Source organism: Talpa europaea (assembly GCF_964194135.1).
Source record: "Talpa europaea genome assembly, chromosome: 13".
In the NCBI taxonomy this organism is placed as follows: domain Eukaryota; kingdom Metazoa; phylum Chordata; class Mammalia; order Eulipotyphla; family Talpidae; genus Talpa; species Talpa europaea.
This window is the reverse complement of record NC_140080.1, coordinates 85,963,150-85,979,181: the sequence shown is the minus strand read 5'-3', so window position 1 is coordinate 85,979,181 and position 16,032 is coordinate 85,963,150. Positions and strand designations below refer to the sequence as shown.

Here is a 16,032-nt window from a genome sequence, read left to right as displayed (position 1 = left end):
TGGGTCTAAACTATGAAATCTTACAGTAGATAGAAGAATCCAGTTCTTTCTTTACTCTTTGGCTAAATATAAGACAGTGATATCACGTTAATCTGACCTGGCTCTTTTAGGAAAAAAAGAAATCAAGTTATGCTAGACTACTGACAACTTGCAGTGTCAAGAAATTTTATTATTTATACATTTTATTTTTTGCTGAAAATATTGGACACAGTTAAGGATGAAGAGAACCGTGTAGGCTACAAATCTTATTTGTGTGAGAATAGTAGTGTTGTCAGTCTCTTCTTCCTGTACTTCAGTTCAGCATATACCACATAGGCCAGGCTGTTGGGTTGTTAAACAGCAGATTTGGGCAAAGTGTTGCACTTTATCTCCAGACTGGATGTACTCCTCAGAGCTTTCCTGACAGCCCTTAAAGCCCAGAGTCATTGATTTTAACTGGCCACAGGGGACATCTGTTTACAGTTGCATTATCTTCCAAAGCACCAACAAAAGGAACCAAAATAATGTTTGTTTAAAAAAAAGAATGAATTCAAGTTCAGTGTAATAGTTGCTTTTTGTTGTTGCTGTTTGTTCCATTCCTTAAAAGATATTCTAAAACACCATGTACTCCACTGCAACCAAAAATAAATCAATTAATTATCCTATGATTACTTCTGCTGATAATAAAATAGCAGTAATAAAAGGAATGACAGTAGTGCATTAGGAGAATAAACGGTATCACTGAAATGTTAGGAAACACAATAAATGGTATTATGTCTCCTGAACCAAAGTTTCACACCTCCTCCTCCAGTTCTGTCAGAGGAAGTTTGTGATGGCCGTCTGTTATCAACCGTGATTAAAATCATAGAACAGTGAAACTTTTTTTTTTACTTATGAAGGGCCTTTCATCAAAAATCTCAAAGCCATTCTAAATATAGAGTGACTGATCTTTAAAACACATTTGTGTTTTAAGCAATTAATATCATAACTTAAGTGTTATGCTCTTCATTTGAGTTTTTGCCACTTGAAGAATTTATTGAGCAATTAGTAATTCAGTGGGCATTAGAGTTTTGTAGGCACAGAATTTATAATGCCCACTCTTTAATATTTCATGTAAGTCTCTTCATCATTTATCAAACTAAAACATTGCATTAGTAGTTTTCATTGTCCCGTCCCAATGTCCAGATTAAGGTCTGTAGGCCAACTAGTATGTCTATCAAAAAAATGGAAAACTAAAACAGTGCTAGCTTAAAAAATTCTTTAAAAAAATCCTAACATCCTTGTAATGCACTAATGGAAATAGACTACTGGATTTTTTTTTTTTTTCTTTTTGGTCTGGTGTATTTTGTCACGTGTCTGTTTTCTGGTGTGGTAAACCTTGATTAGAGAACAGAAAGTATCCAAGAACACTCTGGTATGGAGGCTGCCGATGTTAGTATGAATATTTACCTTAATTTAACTTATTTAATATTACGGTTGTGTTAGTGTAGTTAGAATTTATTTTGTCCAAAAGATTTTAATAAAATTTTAGGTGCAGTTTCATGTTATGAAAGTTGAACCTGTGAAACATTGTGAAGTATGGAAGTAATTTTTATGTTCATACATCTGGTTCCTGAGGGTCCAGTTCATTTCTGCTGTGAATTTAAATGAGTTAATTTAAGTAGATGGGTCAGAAGCCACTATCATCATCGTAGCCCTGTGCCTGATTCTTAATTAAAGGCAACAGGAGATTAATTTGAAACATTAATTTAAAAGTGCACATACAAAAAGAAAGAATTATTGCAAGAAAGCCTAAAGAACTTTTCTCTTGTCCCTAGATGTAGAAGACAGAAGTAGCTCAGGGTCCTGGGGGAATGGAGGACATCCGAGCCCGTCCAGGGTAAGTACATCTAATCTTTTTTCCCTACAACCAGACATCTCATATATGTAAATTTTCAAAGTGAATGTGAGTTTCTCTCATACACACACATACACACACACACACACCTGACAGATATATACACATACTAAGTTTAATGAGGATCAGCTCCTCTTTGGAAATATTTTTCCATTGTTTTAATGGTTGCTGCTACAGAATTGGATACCTGTTATATTTCTGCCAACTGGAAGAAATATCCTTTATTATTTGGCCAAATTTTTCTAGTTATCTAGGTGATGTATTGGAGTAAAATGACAACTTTATAATTCTGAAGATACATAATATGAGGTTCTTTTCTGCCCGTATAATCTACTTAACAAGTGTGAGTTGAATTTACTTTGTAAACAAGCGTATTATTCCACTAGTGAAGCCTTTAGTTACCAGTTGGGTACATTCATTTCTTTGGTCTCAAGTTTTTGCTTTTCTTTTTCCTCCATGCTTTGATAGGTTGTTTTGGTGTAATGGGGAGACCTTGGAATGGAGCTGGAGTGGAATTGTTAGGTTCTGTGTATTTTTGTATGTATATTTCCTTGAACATATGATTTTTGCCCCTTTGGTCCTCATTTTCTTAATTTATAAAATGAAGTCGTAGAACCAGAGGATCTTTTATGCTCCTTTCAACTTAACAATATGTATGTATGCATATGTGTGTATGTATCTGTGTATTTAATGGAATCATTTCTAGACCCTCTAAAGTCCATGTCAGCTTTTATAATATAATATCCCAAAGTGAAAATAGACCTAATACACATAGCAAAACAGACATCTTTCTCTTCCCGGCACCAGTTGTGTAGATGAAACCTCCTATGGGGATGGTAACATTTTTACTATAAGTGTTAGGATAAATTTGGGGCTGGCGTAAGAGACAAGAAAGATAATCATGCTGTCAAAATGACATTTCAGCAAGCCATGGCTCTCCATTTCCACCTGTTCTAATGGCTTGTGCACCTCACTGTAGTTTTCAGATGCCGAAGCTCACCAGTAACTTTGTTGAACTTGCACCAGCTGTTGAGTTTGACATTATAATGCATTATATGGATGGGCTGAGGAAATTGTTCCTCCTCCTTGTATTACAGTCTGCACTTGCAGAAATAAATCCATTCCTCTTGACATCAAGTGTAGGAGATGACAGTACTTTTCTCTGTTGTTTAGTTCACTCTGACTTAATATCCAAAATATTTTTATTATGTTTCTGAAAACAAGGTCCATTTAGGATCATCCTGATTTTCATTAAATGTCCTGTCTCTCTTTTTTATTTTTGGGCATGTTGGTTTTGAATCAAAATTTTGTAATTTATATTTTCTAAATCTAGGGAGTTTGCATGAGAGATTATTGTGACTAATTTTACCTGGACAATCTTGCTAAGTCTCTTCTTGCTTATCCTAAAAAGATATTAACAAGTATCTTGCAGTACTGTGCAGAGTTTTAAATTACATAATGTATATTAAATTTTTAGTATACTATTCTCTATGATAGAGGCTCTTAATAAATAATTAGTATTTTTTGGGCCTCCCCGGTGGCGCAGCGGTAGAGCGCTGGGTTGCGAAGCTGCCCGCGGCCTCTGCGGTGCCGGTTCAATCCCCGGCTGCTCCCCGGCCACCGGAGGAGGGTCCCACATGGCGCGCAGACCTCTCCTGCCGCCCGCTGCTCCCCTCAGCAGTGTACTTCGGTCCTTCTGCCTGTTCTGCTCCCCACTCTGGCTCTGGTGAATTCTCTCACCCTCCCGCGCTTCTGACTGTACCCAGTGCATGTATAAACAAAACAAACAAGCAAACAAATAAAGAAAGAAAAAACATGCCTCTATTAAAAAAAAAAAAAAATAATTAGTATTTTTTGCAATGCCTGATACAGAATGAGCATAAAATTCCTACTAAGGCTAGGTATTTAAAATGGTAATATCTTGTTATACATTGTCATATTGGCAGCATTAAGTTATAGTATCATTCAAATTAATTTTTATAAATGAAGAAGGTGGTTGAAAATGGGGAAGTTTGAATCACTAAGGGTGCTAGACATTCTCTGGTGAGATAACATGCATTTCATTGTTCATGCATTTCATTGTTTAATACAGCATTCGTCTTTTTTTGTGTGGACAGATTCTGCCCTTTGGTTAACATGCCAACTAACACCTCTGAGTAAATTTGACTTAGACTTTATGGGCAGTGCAACCCAGCTGAGCAGAATCACTTTTTTTTTCCTTTTTGGTCACTTTATGCACCTTCTTAGACTGAAATTTGACCCATCTAATTTAGAAGCGTTCAAATCATTCCTTTATTTTCTCAAATTCCTTCATTAAAAATAAGTGGGTGGACTTTCTTTTAAAGACATTGGTTTAATTTTAAATTTCAGTTCAAGCAATGGAAATTCATAGTATAGATTTTTGCCAAAATTTAATGTTTTTTAAGACTTATTTATGCATACAAGAGCTGGGGTACAGGCCAAATATGTGGGGGGTGAGAGCATTCCCCAGAGACAGAATGAGGAACAGAACAGGCAGACTGACTGAAATACACTGCTGAGGGGAGCAGTGGGCAAGACAGGAGAGGTCTGCTGTGCCATATGGGTAGCTCCCTGGCCGGCTGGGGATCGAACTCATGCTACTGAGGCTGCGGATTGCTTCATAGTGCAGTGCTCAACCCCTTGCGCCACCAGGCAGGCCCAAAATCTAATGTTTTAATACTGATTTTTGTGCATTATTTTGCCCAAGTCCAGAAATACTAATTTATGCTACAGTTTTGATGTTCATAGTCACATTGGAATATTTTTAACATTCTTATGTATTAATCATTTATGGAATGATCAAATTCTCTTACAACTATAGTAACAACTAGTACAAATTATTGAAATTTCAGTGTTATAAAGCCAGTATTACTATTTAAATGATTCTACCTTCATCTTCTAAGAGCAACTAACAGAAGGCTATAGATAATTTTCCCTTAACACAATTTTGCTTTTTTTAAAAAAAAGTCTTGTCAATAATTTAATAATTACAGTAGACTTTATATGTCAGTTGTTTTACATGCATTATTTCACTTAATCATGTCAACAACTTGATGCAGTTGGTGCACTATTATTATTCCCAACATTTCACAGCTCTGAAGAGGGAAAACAGAACTTTACAGATTCTAGGGCTTTTTCTTACCCACTTATACCTGTGAAGATACAGGTTCTAGGGTAGAAAGGTAAACTGCAGTCAGAGGTGTGAATAGAAGGACTATATTTATGTGCTGATTTATTCATATAAAAGTAAAACATATGCTGTTATTTTATTCACAGAACTATGGAGATGGGACTCCCTATGACCACATGACCAGCAGGGACCTTGGGTCACATGACAATCTTTCTCCACCTTTTGTCAATTCCAGAATACAAAGTAAGACTCGTTTTAAATTAATATCAATTTTGGGAAAGCTTTTATATTACCTTGGAAGGGAAAAGACAAACCCAGACAGGTGTTCTGTGTTTTGAAATTTGGGTCTTTAGCCAGTTCACGGTGGTGAATTTAAACTGCAGAAAACTATCAACAGTCCATGCTTAGTAATTACACATAAAGGATGATGTTTTACAGCCATGTGGAATTACATAATTTCAGTGATCCTGAGTCTACAGGGGAATTTTGTCCTTCTTAGACATAAAGCACTTTATCCCAACTTAAGCATTGCGACAATAATTTTCTAGGTTAGGTGTGGTGAAGTTAAAGTGGTGATTATTTATAATAAAGACACCAGTGGGCTTGTCTGTTGGCAATTATATATGCTTATAATACAGTCATTCATACATACATGTGTGTATGTATATAGTCAGTGTTAGTTTTGAATTTTTATCAAAGAAGTTATGAAGCCCCTTTAATCAGAGTAGTGTGTTTAAGTGGAATTGTAAATTCTGGTTGTGTATTGATTATCAACTTTAGTACCAAGAGTCCAGTTAATCCCCATCCTTTGTCACTGAACACAAGTGACATGCAGTTGGAGATGGATGGTCTGTGAGTTTCCAGCATGCCCTTCATATTGCCCTCTTTAGCATAATTTACTTCTTTGACTATTCAACAGTTGCCTGAATAGTGGAAAAGATAATTCATAAAGACTTAAAAGGACATGACTGGTGACTTTGGGTTTGATTGAAGAAACTATCTTTGTTCTAGTAAATGTGCATTTTTTAACAATATTAGTAAATCCCTCAACTTGGCCAAATACTATTGCAAATTCATCAGTAAAAGAAGCTAAATTTCTTGGCACAAGCTGTTGGACCATACTTCAAGGAAAACACACAGCAATAATTATATCATTCTGAAACCATAATTGCAAATGCTCCTAAAGAATGTTCTGATTTTTAATTCTTGAAAGCTATACTTGTTATTTAAGGTGTACATAGTTCTTGAATTTCAGTCATATTTTTTAAAAATCACTATCAAATTCATCAAAAAGGGATTTTAACAATTTATTTTTAATGGGCAATAGCTTGTGTTTATGACTTGAAGTGTTATCCCAACTTTGAGAACCAGGAGACTGTGTTGGATCATAGTTCTTATATTTTGTGCTTTTTTTTTTGCTTTAAATTTCATATTTATGTTTTAACTCTATAGCTAAAACAAAAATCCCAGTTTTTTGGTGAATTGTTGATAAAGAGGTACAACAGTTTCCTAGTTTCAGGACATACAGTTAGTTACAGATGATTAGGTATCTTTGTCAACTTAGATTCTAAAGAATAGCTTCATATGCTTAATAATAATAGCAGTAATTTGAAATTCTAACACCATTGCTTCTCTAGCCTCACCCAACTTTATAAAATACAATGAAAGATTAATTTAAAATAATAATCTTGAGCAGTAGCACCTAATATTAAAGAAATTCCTCAGATTTTAAAACTACCCTCTGATGAACTCTAAAAAGTAAAAAGAATAAGTAAATCACTACTAATTTTTTAGAAGTTTATTTTACATGAATGGAAAAGTTTCCTAAAGAACAGTTTGATAAATAAATATTACAGAATATGCCAAATGATATAAAGATACTAAATAATTGTTCTTGTTCATGTGTCCTCATGGGTAACTGCTTTACCAACCAAATTCGTTTTTTCAATCCAAATAGTATTTAAAATATACGTGGGCCCAGAGTCTACAGCTAGGGCGGAGAGAGCTGACTCTTTTCAGTTAGTTGTTGTTTAAGCTGAAAGTCCATGTCAGCTGTGTTCTTTTATCCTGTCTGCCCTCCTTCCCATTAAACTCTTAAATATGGAGGCTAAGACAGTCTCTTGCATTGTGGTAGGAAATGCTACTATGTCCGGGAGGCTCCCACCCACTGTTCCCTATGAAAGGACTTCTCTGTTAGATAAGCTGTCTGGTCTGAAACATGGCTCTTTATTGTTTACAAACTGCTACATTTTCCACCTCAAGCAGATTTTTGCACAGAAAAGAATTGTGCTTGGGCTAAATGGTTTATCTGACATTAACAGTGCAGTGTCAGACTGGGGTCAGGGGAGTCGCCCTCAGAGTGAGAGGCCATGGTGCAGTGTGCAAAAGAAAAAAGGAAAAAGCAAGAAAAAGACATTTAAACAACTCTGAAATACCTTGCATTTTTAGTTTGGAGAAGAATTTTTTAAAAATATTTTTTTGAGAACTGACTATGATGTTGCATTAAAAACTCTTCCCACCGCTATAATTTCTCACATCCCAGACGCCTCCTTGATTGGCTTGAGTATCTAAGGCTAGAGTCAGGGAACAAAGATTCTCATTGATTTTACCCAAGCTGCTGTTTATTTTTAAAATGAAACCACTTTTGAGATGAGCCATGCTTGGTGTTTTGCTGTACCTTTACAAAGAGAAGATAGATCGTTTTAAAGAAATTAAAGACAGTTTACAAATGGGGACAAAGGCAAAATAAGATCTATTAGTGTAACCAACAATTTGAACTCACTGAGTGTATTCTCATATACTTGTGCTATATTCTGAATGTTCTTTGTGTCCAAATCCATATCCTGTGTTATGATCTTAGTGGACGTTTTAAAGTTTCTGACAATTCAGTATGCACTCAGATTCTTTAGTTTTCATTAAAACGGCAAAGGATTTCTTTACATGTCAAAAGCTTAATTCTGATGTGATGTCACATTAGGGTAAAAGCAATAGCATCAGAAATAAATCAGCCACTTTATTGGACCAGATTCTCTATTGTCAAATCAATCAAGCCTGTGACTGAATTAGGCGTCTGCTACAGAAATAAGTGACACTAATTTTACAGGAAAGAGTTATTAACTGCAGATGACCTGATTTTTTTTAAGTAAACTGTTCACTTAGTGAGGTTTTATTTTATTGCACAGATAGAAAAAAAAAAGAACCACTCTTTCCTTTTGGGACTGAATTACTATATATTTTGTTCTTTATGGCAGTACACTATTTTGGAGAAATGATGCACATTGCTTACCTATTTGCTCATAAACTTTTTACTGTTAACAACACCCTTTATTACAACTCTGAACTTTTTGATTTCACAAGTGGTTTTGCATAAATGCTACATTTTTCATGATGTAATATTTATGTAGCATCACCAAAATTCAATTTATTTGTGTAGCTCAAACTTATGCAAAATGGGATAAAAAAGATAGATTATCTCCATTAATTCTTTGGAAATAAGCTTGCATATCTGAATACAATATCCTATTTGATAGTATGCGAATTCCTAAACTAAAAATAAACAAATACAAAAATCCTTGCCTCTATTCATGCACACACACACACACAAACACACATACTCATGCCTATTATTCTAGAAGGATTAATGATGTTTCTTGGCTTAGGAAGTTGTGCTACTGCTTCCATTGCTATCTTTAGTGATATTTCCCATACAAGGTTTTGAGAATTGATATTATGTAAATCCTATAAAGAAAAATGTAACTGAAATAAACAAAAAAGACCCCATTTTTTTTTTTTTTAAAAAGTTAGTGTGCATGGCATTTTGCTCTTCTTTTGGTGTGGAGGAGTTTAGAGGAGTTGAGAGATTTTAGCACTGACTCATCTAGCTGACTGCCTGCATTGATAATTCCTGTACCCTTTTACCTGACATTTCCTGAGTCCTCACTCATTACTTTCATTGGGTAGAGACAAGCCAGTTTGCATTTTTACTTTGAAATTTCATGTTCTGTTTTTCTATATGGAGAAAATAAAACATTTCTTCCTTGGGACTACTTCTGATTATCAGTGATGATAATGTACACTTGATCTGTTAGAAACTTGTTCGCTGCCGATTTTAAACATTTTGATTAAAACTTTACAGGTGGTCAGTGGGTAGATTTCAGAATATGCTAATGGGACAGAGGGGCCATGGTTCTTAGTCTTGTCTTTTTAAGAGGATTATATGCAGTCAAATAGTTTGAAAATCCTGGCAAGAGCTATAAGCAGAGTATGGATTTTGTTTAACATTCCTGTTTGTTTGGGTTTTTTTTGGCCCAACATTAAACTTTTGCAGGTAATTGTTCAAATATTTTTACAATGGTAGACAATATATTTTCTAGCTAAAAGTCTTTGATCCAAGGAAGGATCTAAGCATGCATTTTCCTTCTATTGTTCCACAGTCTTAATTGAAAACCAGATTTTTTGAGTAAGCAAGTTGCCAATAAGATTATAGATGTGGATTGGTAACTGAAGGATGTGAAAAGTGATACTTTTATGTGGTTGGGTGCAGCTTAGTTCAACATCAGCTGCTGTGTTTTTACATGTCCCATTGTCACTAGTTCAGTTTCCTTATTGTGGTATTTGGTTCTAGTCCCACTATTGGTACACTACCAGTACAATAATTTCCCACTGTAAAGCGACTGGTTTCTACACTAGCTCAGTGGAACATTTTACTGCAGGATTAGATGGAGGTTTCAGGCAGAACTGAAGAAAGCTGCTGGCTTATAGGATGACCTTTGAATCTCATCTGGGTTAGCGGTTGATATTTTGATTTGGTTACTGTAGTCATATTGTGACAGCTGCTAGCTCATTATAATTCGGTTTCACCGCTCCGTTTGCCTAGCAGGAATATTTAGGTTTGTATTACTTCAAAGTGTTTATGGCTACCCAGAGTTTAGCCCAGCATAAAGGTGAAGTGTTGTGAGCATTTTGAAATCCCAGTGGCAAATCCAGTACCACAGTCTTCTTGTAAAACGGAGAATGTGAGCAAACGCTAATATACGGAGTTTTTCTCTTCATTGTAAAACTGGAAATACCCAAGGAAGAGGCTCTTACTAGGAAAACTGTTTTGAAAACCTTAAGTACAAGGGAAAAGAATGGTCACAAAGAAACAGTTTTCTCAAAGCATGGGTACGATTTCACTTGATCTCTTGGTCTGATGTTTTTTTCCCCATGCAAGAATGTCAATACCTGAATATAACAAAATGTATATAACAGCAGTGATTATTTGATATTTGAAGGTGCCTGTGATCAAATGATACTTTAGTAAAGCTATGAAAGTGGAATTGTGAAGTTATATATTAGCTCTGATATTTTAGTTCACTTTTTTTTAGTGTTATGAAGTTAGAGAGTGATAGCATGCTGTTTGCAAGTTTATTAGTTAGGGATGTCTGCATTTTCAATGCTTTTTTTAAATGACACTTTTTAGCTTGAGTTTATCTTGATATCCTCTGTTGCACTGATAATATGGAGCAAGCAATTTCTGAGAGATGTTTAACAGTGGCCATATTTATTGTTAACTTCATTTGGGACTTTTTTTTTATTTTGATATGATATATTTTGATATCTTTACAAAATGTTAATGAGAAAGAATCTTTTAATGATCATCCAAATGATTTTATTAATTTTGATTTTGAGATGAGTGATTTTGATTTTGAGAGAGATCTGACTTATGTTTTGCTACAATTGCCCATGGGTCTAAAGTCGGTTGTTTCAAACATCTTTAAATTAAGAGTGGAACGGACCTTTCGATGATCTCTGAGGTAATTTTGTCATGTAATGGCCCATTGATCTTTTAGGTATTTCCTGTTACCTTTAAACTATATTTCGCTTTCAGAGATTTTTATCTTTTTTTCTAATTCACTTCTATTTTATGATACTTTGAAGTAACTTTGCTAGTGATGTGTTTCCCAAATGTAATTTCTTAAAGCTTAATTCAAATGAATGTTTCTTTTCTGTCTCAGTTAAATCAAAATCTTTAGATAAGGGGTTAGATTCATAAAGGATAAGGTAATAACTTACTACATTATATCACTAAGTGATAAGTATTATGCCTGGGCCAATGCCTGGTATAAAGTGGCAGGATCTCAATAAATGATTGCTGAATGTTCAGTTTGTTGTTTTTTTTTAAAGATTTATGTATTCGTGCATACAAGAACCGGGGTACAGGCCAGATGCACACAAGGGTGAGAGGATTAACCAGAGACAGAGTAGGGAACAGAACAGGCAGACTGAACTACACTGCTAAGGGGAGCACTGCTAAGGGGCAGGAGAGGTCTGCCACGCCATGTGGGAATCTCCCTGACAAGCTGGGAATCGAACCCGCATTGCAGAGGCTGCGGACAGCCTCATAGTGCTGCGCTCAATTGCCTAAGCCACCAGGGGAGGCCCTGAATGGTTTTTTCCCCATGAATAAATCATGGAATCAGATATATAAGATTTAAAGAAATGGAATCAGATATATAAGATTTAAAGAAATGTCTGTAAATCGAAGTCAGATGTACATCTTACTGTATCAAGAAGTAAACCCTAAATCACAGAAAGTCATAGAGAAATTCATTCTATACTACCCTATACTTGACTGCAGGGAATATTCTCCTAATGTCAGGAAACAAACCATGTTACAGTCTGGTAGATTTCAGTTTATAATAAATACACCCCGGATTATTTATAAAAGGAAATAAGTAAAATCAATATTTTTTTGAAATACCACTGAAAAAAGTCGTTTCCAGTATTTAGATAAGATAACTTGTTTCCTCTTGTCCAGCCAGCAAACATTTCTGTTCCTCTTTCTTTTGTCTAACTTCCTTTTCATTCTGCCACCCGATCTGTGGTATACTATAATTCATGCTGTGGTAGTCAAACACCTTTACAGTCAGAATAGGTGGACTTTATCATCCAGTTTTTATAAAATTTAGAAGAAGTGATACCTGAAACATGTTTCTTGAACAGAGAAGTGTAGATTTACTAAATGCCAGAGAGGGGGATTTCTCATATAAGAAGTTATTGACCTGGAGAGAAAATAATTTTAGTTTCAAGTCAAAGTAGAAAGTAGTTTGTATCAGGTAGGAATTCTTTTGCTTGGAAGTGATAGAAAATATGAGTCATGGTGGTGTGAGGATGACTTTTCTCATAGTGTAAGTATGGTGGTAGGCTGCTACTCAGTGATTTCAAAGTCCTGGTCTGATTCTTTTGTCCTTTCTCTCATTGTCTGAGAGGACTGTTCTAGCTTCAGGTGTCAGGTTTGGGTTTATTGTAGAACTAAGCAGGGAAAAGGTGAGTTTGGCCATGTGATCCCCTAACCCCCTAAATTTCATGGCCTGCTTTAACTGTAGTGTTAAGGGGGTCTGAAAGCACGTAATAACTTACCCGGTCTACAGTGGAGAAAGACAAGGAGAAGAGAGTTGAGAATACATATCAGGCTTAGCAACTTAGAGTGTTTATTTAGTTTCTTTTAAGACACTATACATACTTTTTCAGATTAAACAGTTTTGCAAATTAAGAAGGCTCAAACTTTCATGTAGGAAGAACAACATACAAATGGATCTCCCCTCTAAATTCTAGTCAGCAAATTCAAGAGAAAGACAAAGCTCCATAGAGTAGAAAAGGTGTTGAAATGAGGAAATGAAGAAAGTACAGGCATGAGGGTCACACATGGGAGGAGTCTGAGACATCTTCTTCTTATCTCACCTTCACTGTCCTTATCTCTGGAGAAAGGCAAGGCAGCAGCCAGCTAAAGCCAGCCCTCTGCATGTCTGTTACACCACTCAGAACCTTCATTTTTAGATCTTGAATTCCTACCACCCTGTGCAGGATACCCAGGTCATACAGCAGGCCCCCAGCTCCTGCCACCAGCCTTTTCCACTGTCCCAGTATTGCTCTGGCTGAGCCAGAGGCCACCACCCACTCCACAGCCTCCCGTTGCAGTCATTGAGAGCATACCTGGCCTCCCGGAGCAGCCGATCCTGGGACATGCTACTACAGTTACGGGGAGATCACTCCCTGGCAGCATGGCTAAAATACTCTCCTTGGAACTTACCTCCAGCAGTGTGCCCTGTCATTGTGAAGCACTGAGTCCAGAATGCCCAGCACCTGGGGCAAAACAGACAAACAGAAGCTCTGTTTTGTTGTAATATGCACACAGTTGTACATATTCATCTGTAATGTGAAAGATTAGGTGCAGCTGAAGACAATTAATTTTACCCTACATGCCAAGACTACGTGAAATTGTGGTCAGAGCTGGAGCCAACCTTTAGTCCAAAGTTTCCTACCTCTGTTGGACACAATCATGGATGAATCAGCCTGACGAGAACATAGGCAGGTCCAAGGACCATCTACAATGAAAGGAAAGCAGGTTGCGAGATAAACAGAGCTATTGATATTTAATAGTAAAAGATTTTCTCTAAGTTTTTCATTGGAAAGATGGTTTCATTTACTTTTTCCTGGGCGTAACCTGTGAAACATGCTTGTGTAGCATTAACCAGGATCTTGCTCTTGGACTGCATTCTGGGGCAGGGATATAAACACTTTACATTTTTAATCTCTCATTGTCCCTCAACTCCAAAAGAAACATCAGTTCAGTTAAGGAGTCCATGTATCTAACATTTTTGAAAATCGTCTACCTGAAGTGCTGCTTTGACCTTCGATAAAAGTAAGCCTGTTTTCTCTGCTCACATTATTACCCCCATTTTAGTACCAAAGTAGCAAAGGAACTCAGTTTTAAGCGCTGAGCTTTGAGAGATATCATGGAACAATGGACTAGCCAAATGGTCACTTCAGCCTTCAACTTGACTTTCCCACTTAATGGTGGTGGGACTTTGGATAAATTTCTTAATGAGCTCCAACTGTAGCATTTCCAAGTAAGAGCTGTCACACCTACCTCCCAGAATCACTGTGAGCAGCGCAGTTAAGCCAAAAGTAAGTCCTCTGATCACATTTCTTTCGATGTAATTTCATTCTATCCCTGATGAGAAAAAAAGATTGATTCCCTGCCAGGCCACTGTGTGGAGCTTGCACGTTCTCCCTACAGCTGAGTGGGTTTTCTCTGGGGATTCCAAAGACGTGCACATTAGGTGAGGTTGGTAGGCATGTCTCAGATGTCCCTGGCGGAGCAAGTGTGGGCAAGTGTGATGTCCTGACATGGGAGAGCCTCCTATCCAGAATTGGTTCCCATCTTGCACCCTGAGGAAGGATAGATTCCAGCCACCCGCAGCCCTGAAATAAGTAGGTTGGAGAATGAATGAATGAATGCAAATTATTGTTAAATTTTAAAAGTGTTTTTGGTCTTTATTTAGAAGTGTTGGTGATGTTTCTATGGCCAGAAATGTGCTTTAGGAGCTTAACTCTTGTTTTTCTCAGTTAGCCTATGATTAAACTGGTTTCCTTTTTACATTGTTTCTATTAAAGTAGCAACTTCCAGGAACCTATCAATGAAGGTGTTAAATGTGGACTTACTATATACCCTCTGTAACAGTTGCTCTGCTCTGTGATTATTAAGGCATTACATGGCTACACAGTGATACTCTGTCACTTTGTCTTTAATTAATCAAAAAATCTATAAACTTTGGGTCTTGGGTGATAGCAGTTTTACAACACATTTACCTTCTATTGAGACTGGAACAGAAGGCAACATAACATAGAGATAGTATAGACTATTCAGTTTTCTAAACACCAAGACCAAAATGAAAATATTTCTCTTTTAACCAATCCACAGAAAAAAAAGTCATCCTAAAAAATAAGTACCTCTTTTGGGAAAACTTTGTTAAATTGGTATGTGCCCCTTGGTGGAATTTGCATCCAACTATTTTTCTCTCCAACTTAAATATTCTCAGGTTTCATTTTTTTTACACATGAATGGAAACACCTCTCTGTGGTGTTTGAGCAGTGAGGCTAGGAGCCCACTGACAAGTTGAGATTTCTTCGCCTGCATTGTAGGTCCTCTGACTAGTGGGGTAACCACTAGGTGGGATTCTTTTCATCAAGCAGATACTGTTACACATACCTTCCATGTTCTCGGAAATGTGTTGGAAACACTCCTCTTCCGTGGTAGTTCTTTCTTCTCCAGAGAAGCTTGCCTCTGTATGCGATTATTCTCTCATTCCCTTCTCGGCTAAGGGTTTCTGAGTCCCTCCTAAGAAATAGTGCATTCATTTGGAGTAGAAAGAGATATTTCGTAGATCTCATTTTATTTCCTTCTGCAGTATATCAACTTGGGAACCTACAGCTGTAAAATGTATGGAGCCTGGGTTGGGGTTGAATCAGATATATTCCTAAGCGATTACTAGATACAACCCAAACTTCTTTGTCATTTTCTCAGTGATTGGCTCTTAATCATTCCTCAATTTCATGACACATGTTTATTAATAGAAATAACTAAGACACTTCACTAAAGAACCAGTTATATTGTATATGTTTAAAATAAAATGTTTAAGGTGTTCGATAGGTTGAATAATCATTCTGCTAGAACCCTAATATGGGGGACATGGAAGATGGTGGGCTGAGGTGCTGTTGGGACTCCCAGCTTGCTGCTCAGCATTCGCGTGACCTTGGGCAATCTTTTAGTGTCTGATGGAATTTCTCATCTGAGTAGCGGCACTCTGTTTAAATGAAGTCACGTGAAGAACACCTGACACTTAAATTGTGAATTTTTATTGTCCTTACTTTTATTTTACCTCGGCTGCTTTTTCTGTTTATTGGACCAGCTTGGCAAAAGTGATATGCAAAGTTGATAATCATGTAGTGAATTTTGGCAGAACATGGGAGTGATTAATTAAATGCCACCCCCTTGTGGGCCATATTAAAGCTGAATGAAAATAGAAAGTGTGTAGTATCTGATAACATTTGGTGAAGAACAGGAAGACAAAAGATGAGAGGATGGGAGAGAAAGAGACACACGAAAGGCTAATTTTAGAGCATTCTGATTGCAAAGTACGATTTTCTAGCTGTGTATTGTCGGCACTGGTGTGGCTGTCTG

General features: G+C 36.6%; 1 protein-coding gene across 7 annotated transcripts in view; it reads left to right on the top strand.

The window, feature by feature from the left end:
• The window catches only part of TCF4 (transcription factor 4), a gene marked incomplete at both ends in the record, with an annotated part of 338,835 nt that overhangs the window by 111,186 nt on the left and 211,617 nt on the right, over positions 1 to 16,032 (top strand). For all 7 annotated transcript variants that reach the window (XM_084252844.1, XM_084252847.1, XM_084252845.1 and 4 more), the window contains 2 exons: positions 1,797 to 1,858; positions 5,174 to 5,270. In XM_084252844.1, the coding sequence (XP_084108970.1) occupies positions 1,797 to 1,858; positions 5,174 to 5,270 (159 nt within the window). The remainder of the gene's footprint in view (positions 1 to 1,796; positions 1,859 to 5,173; positions 5,271 to 16,032) is intronic.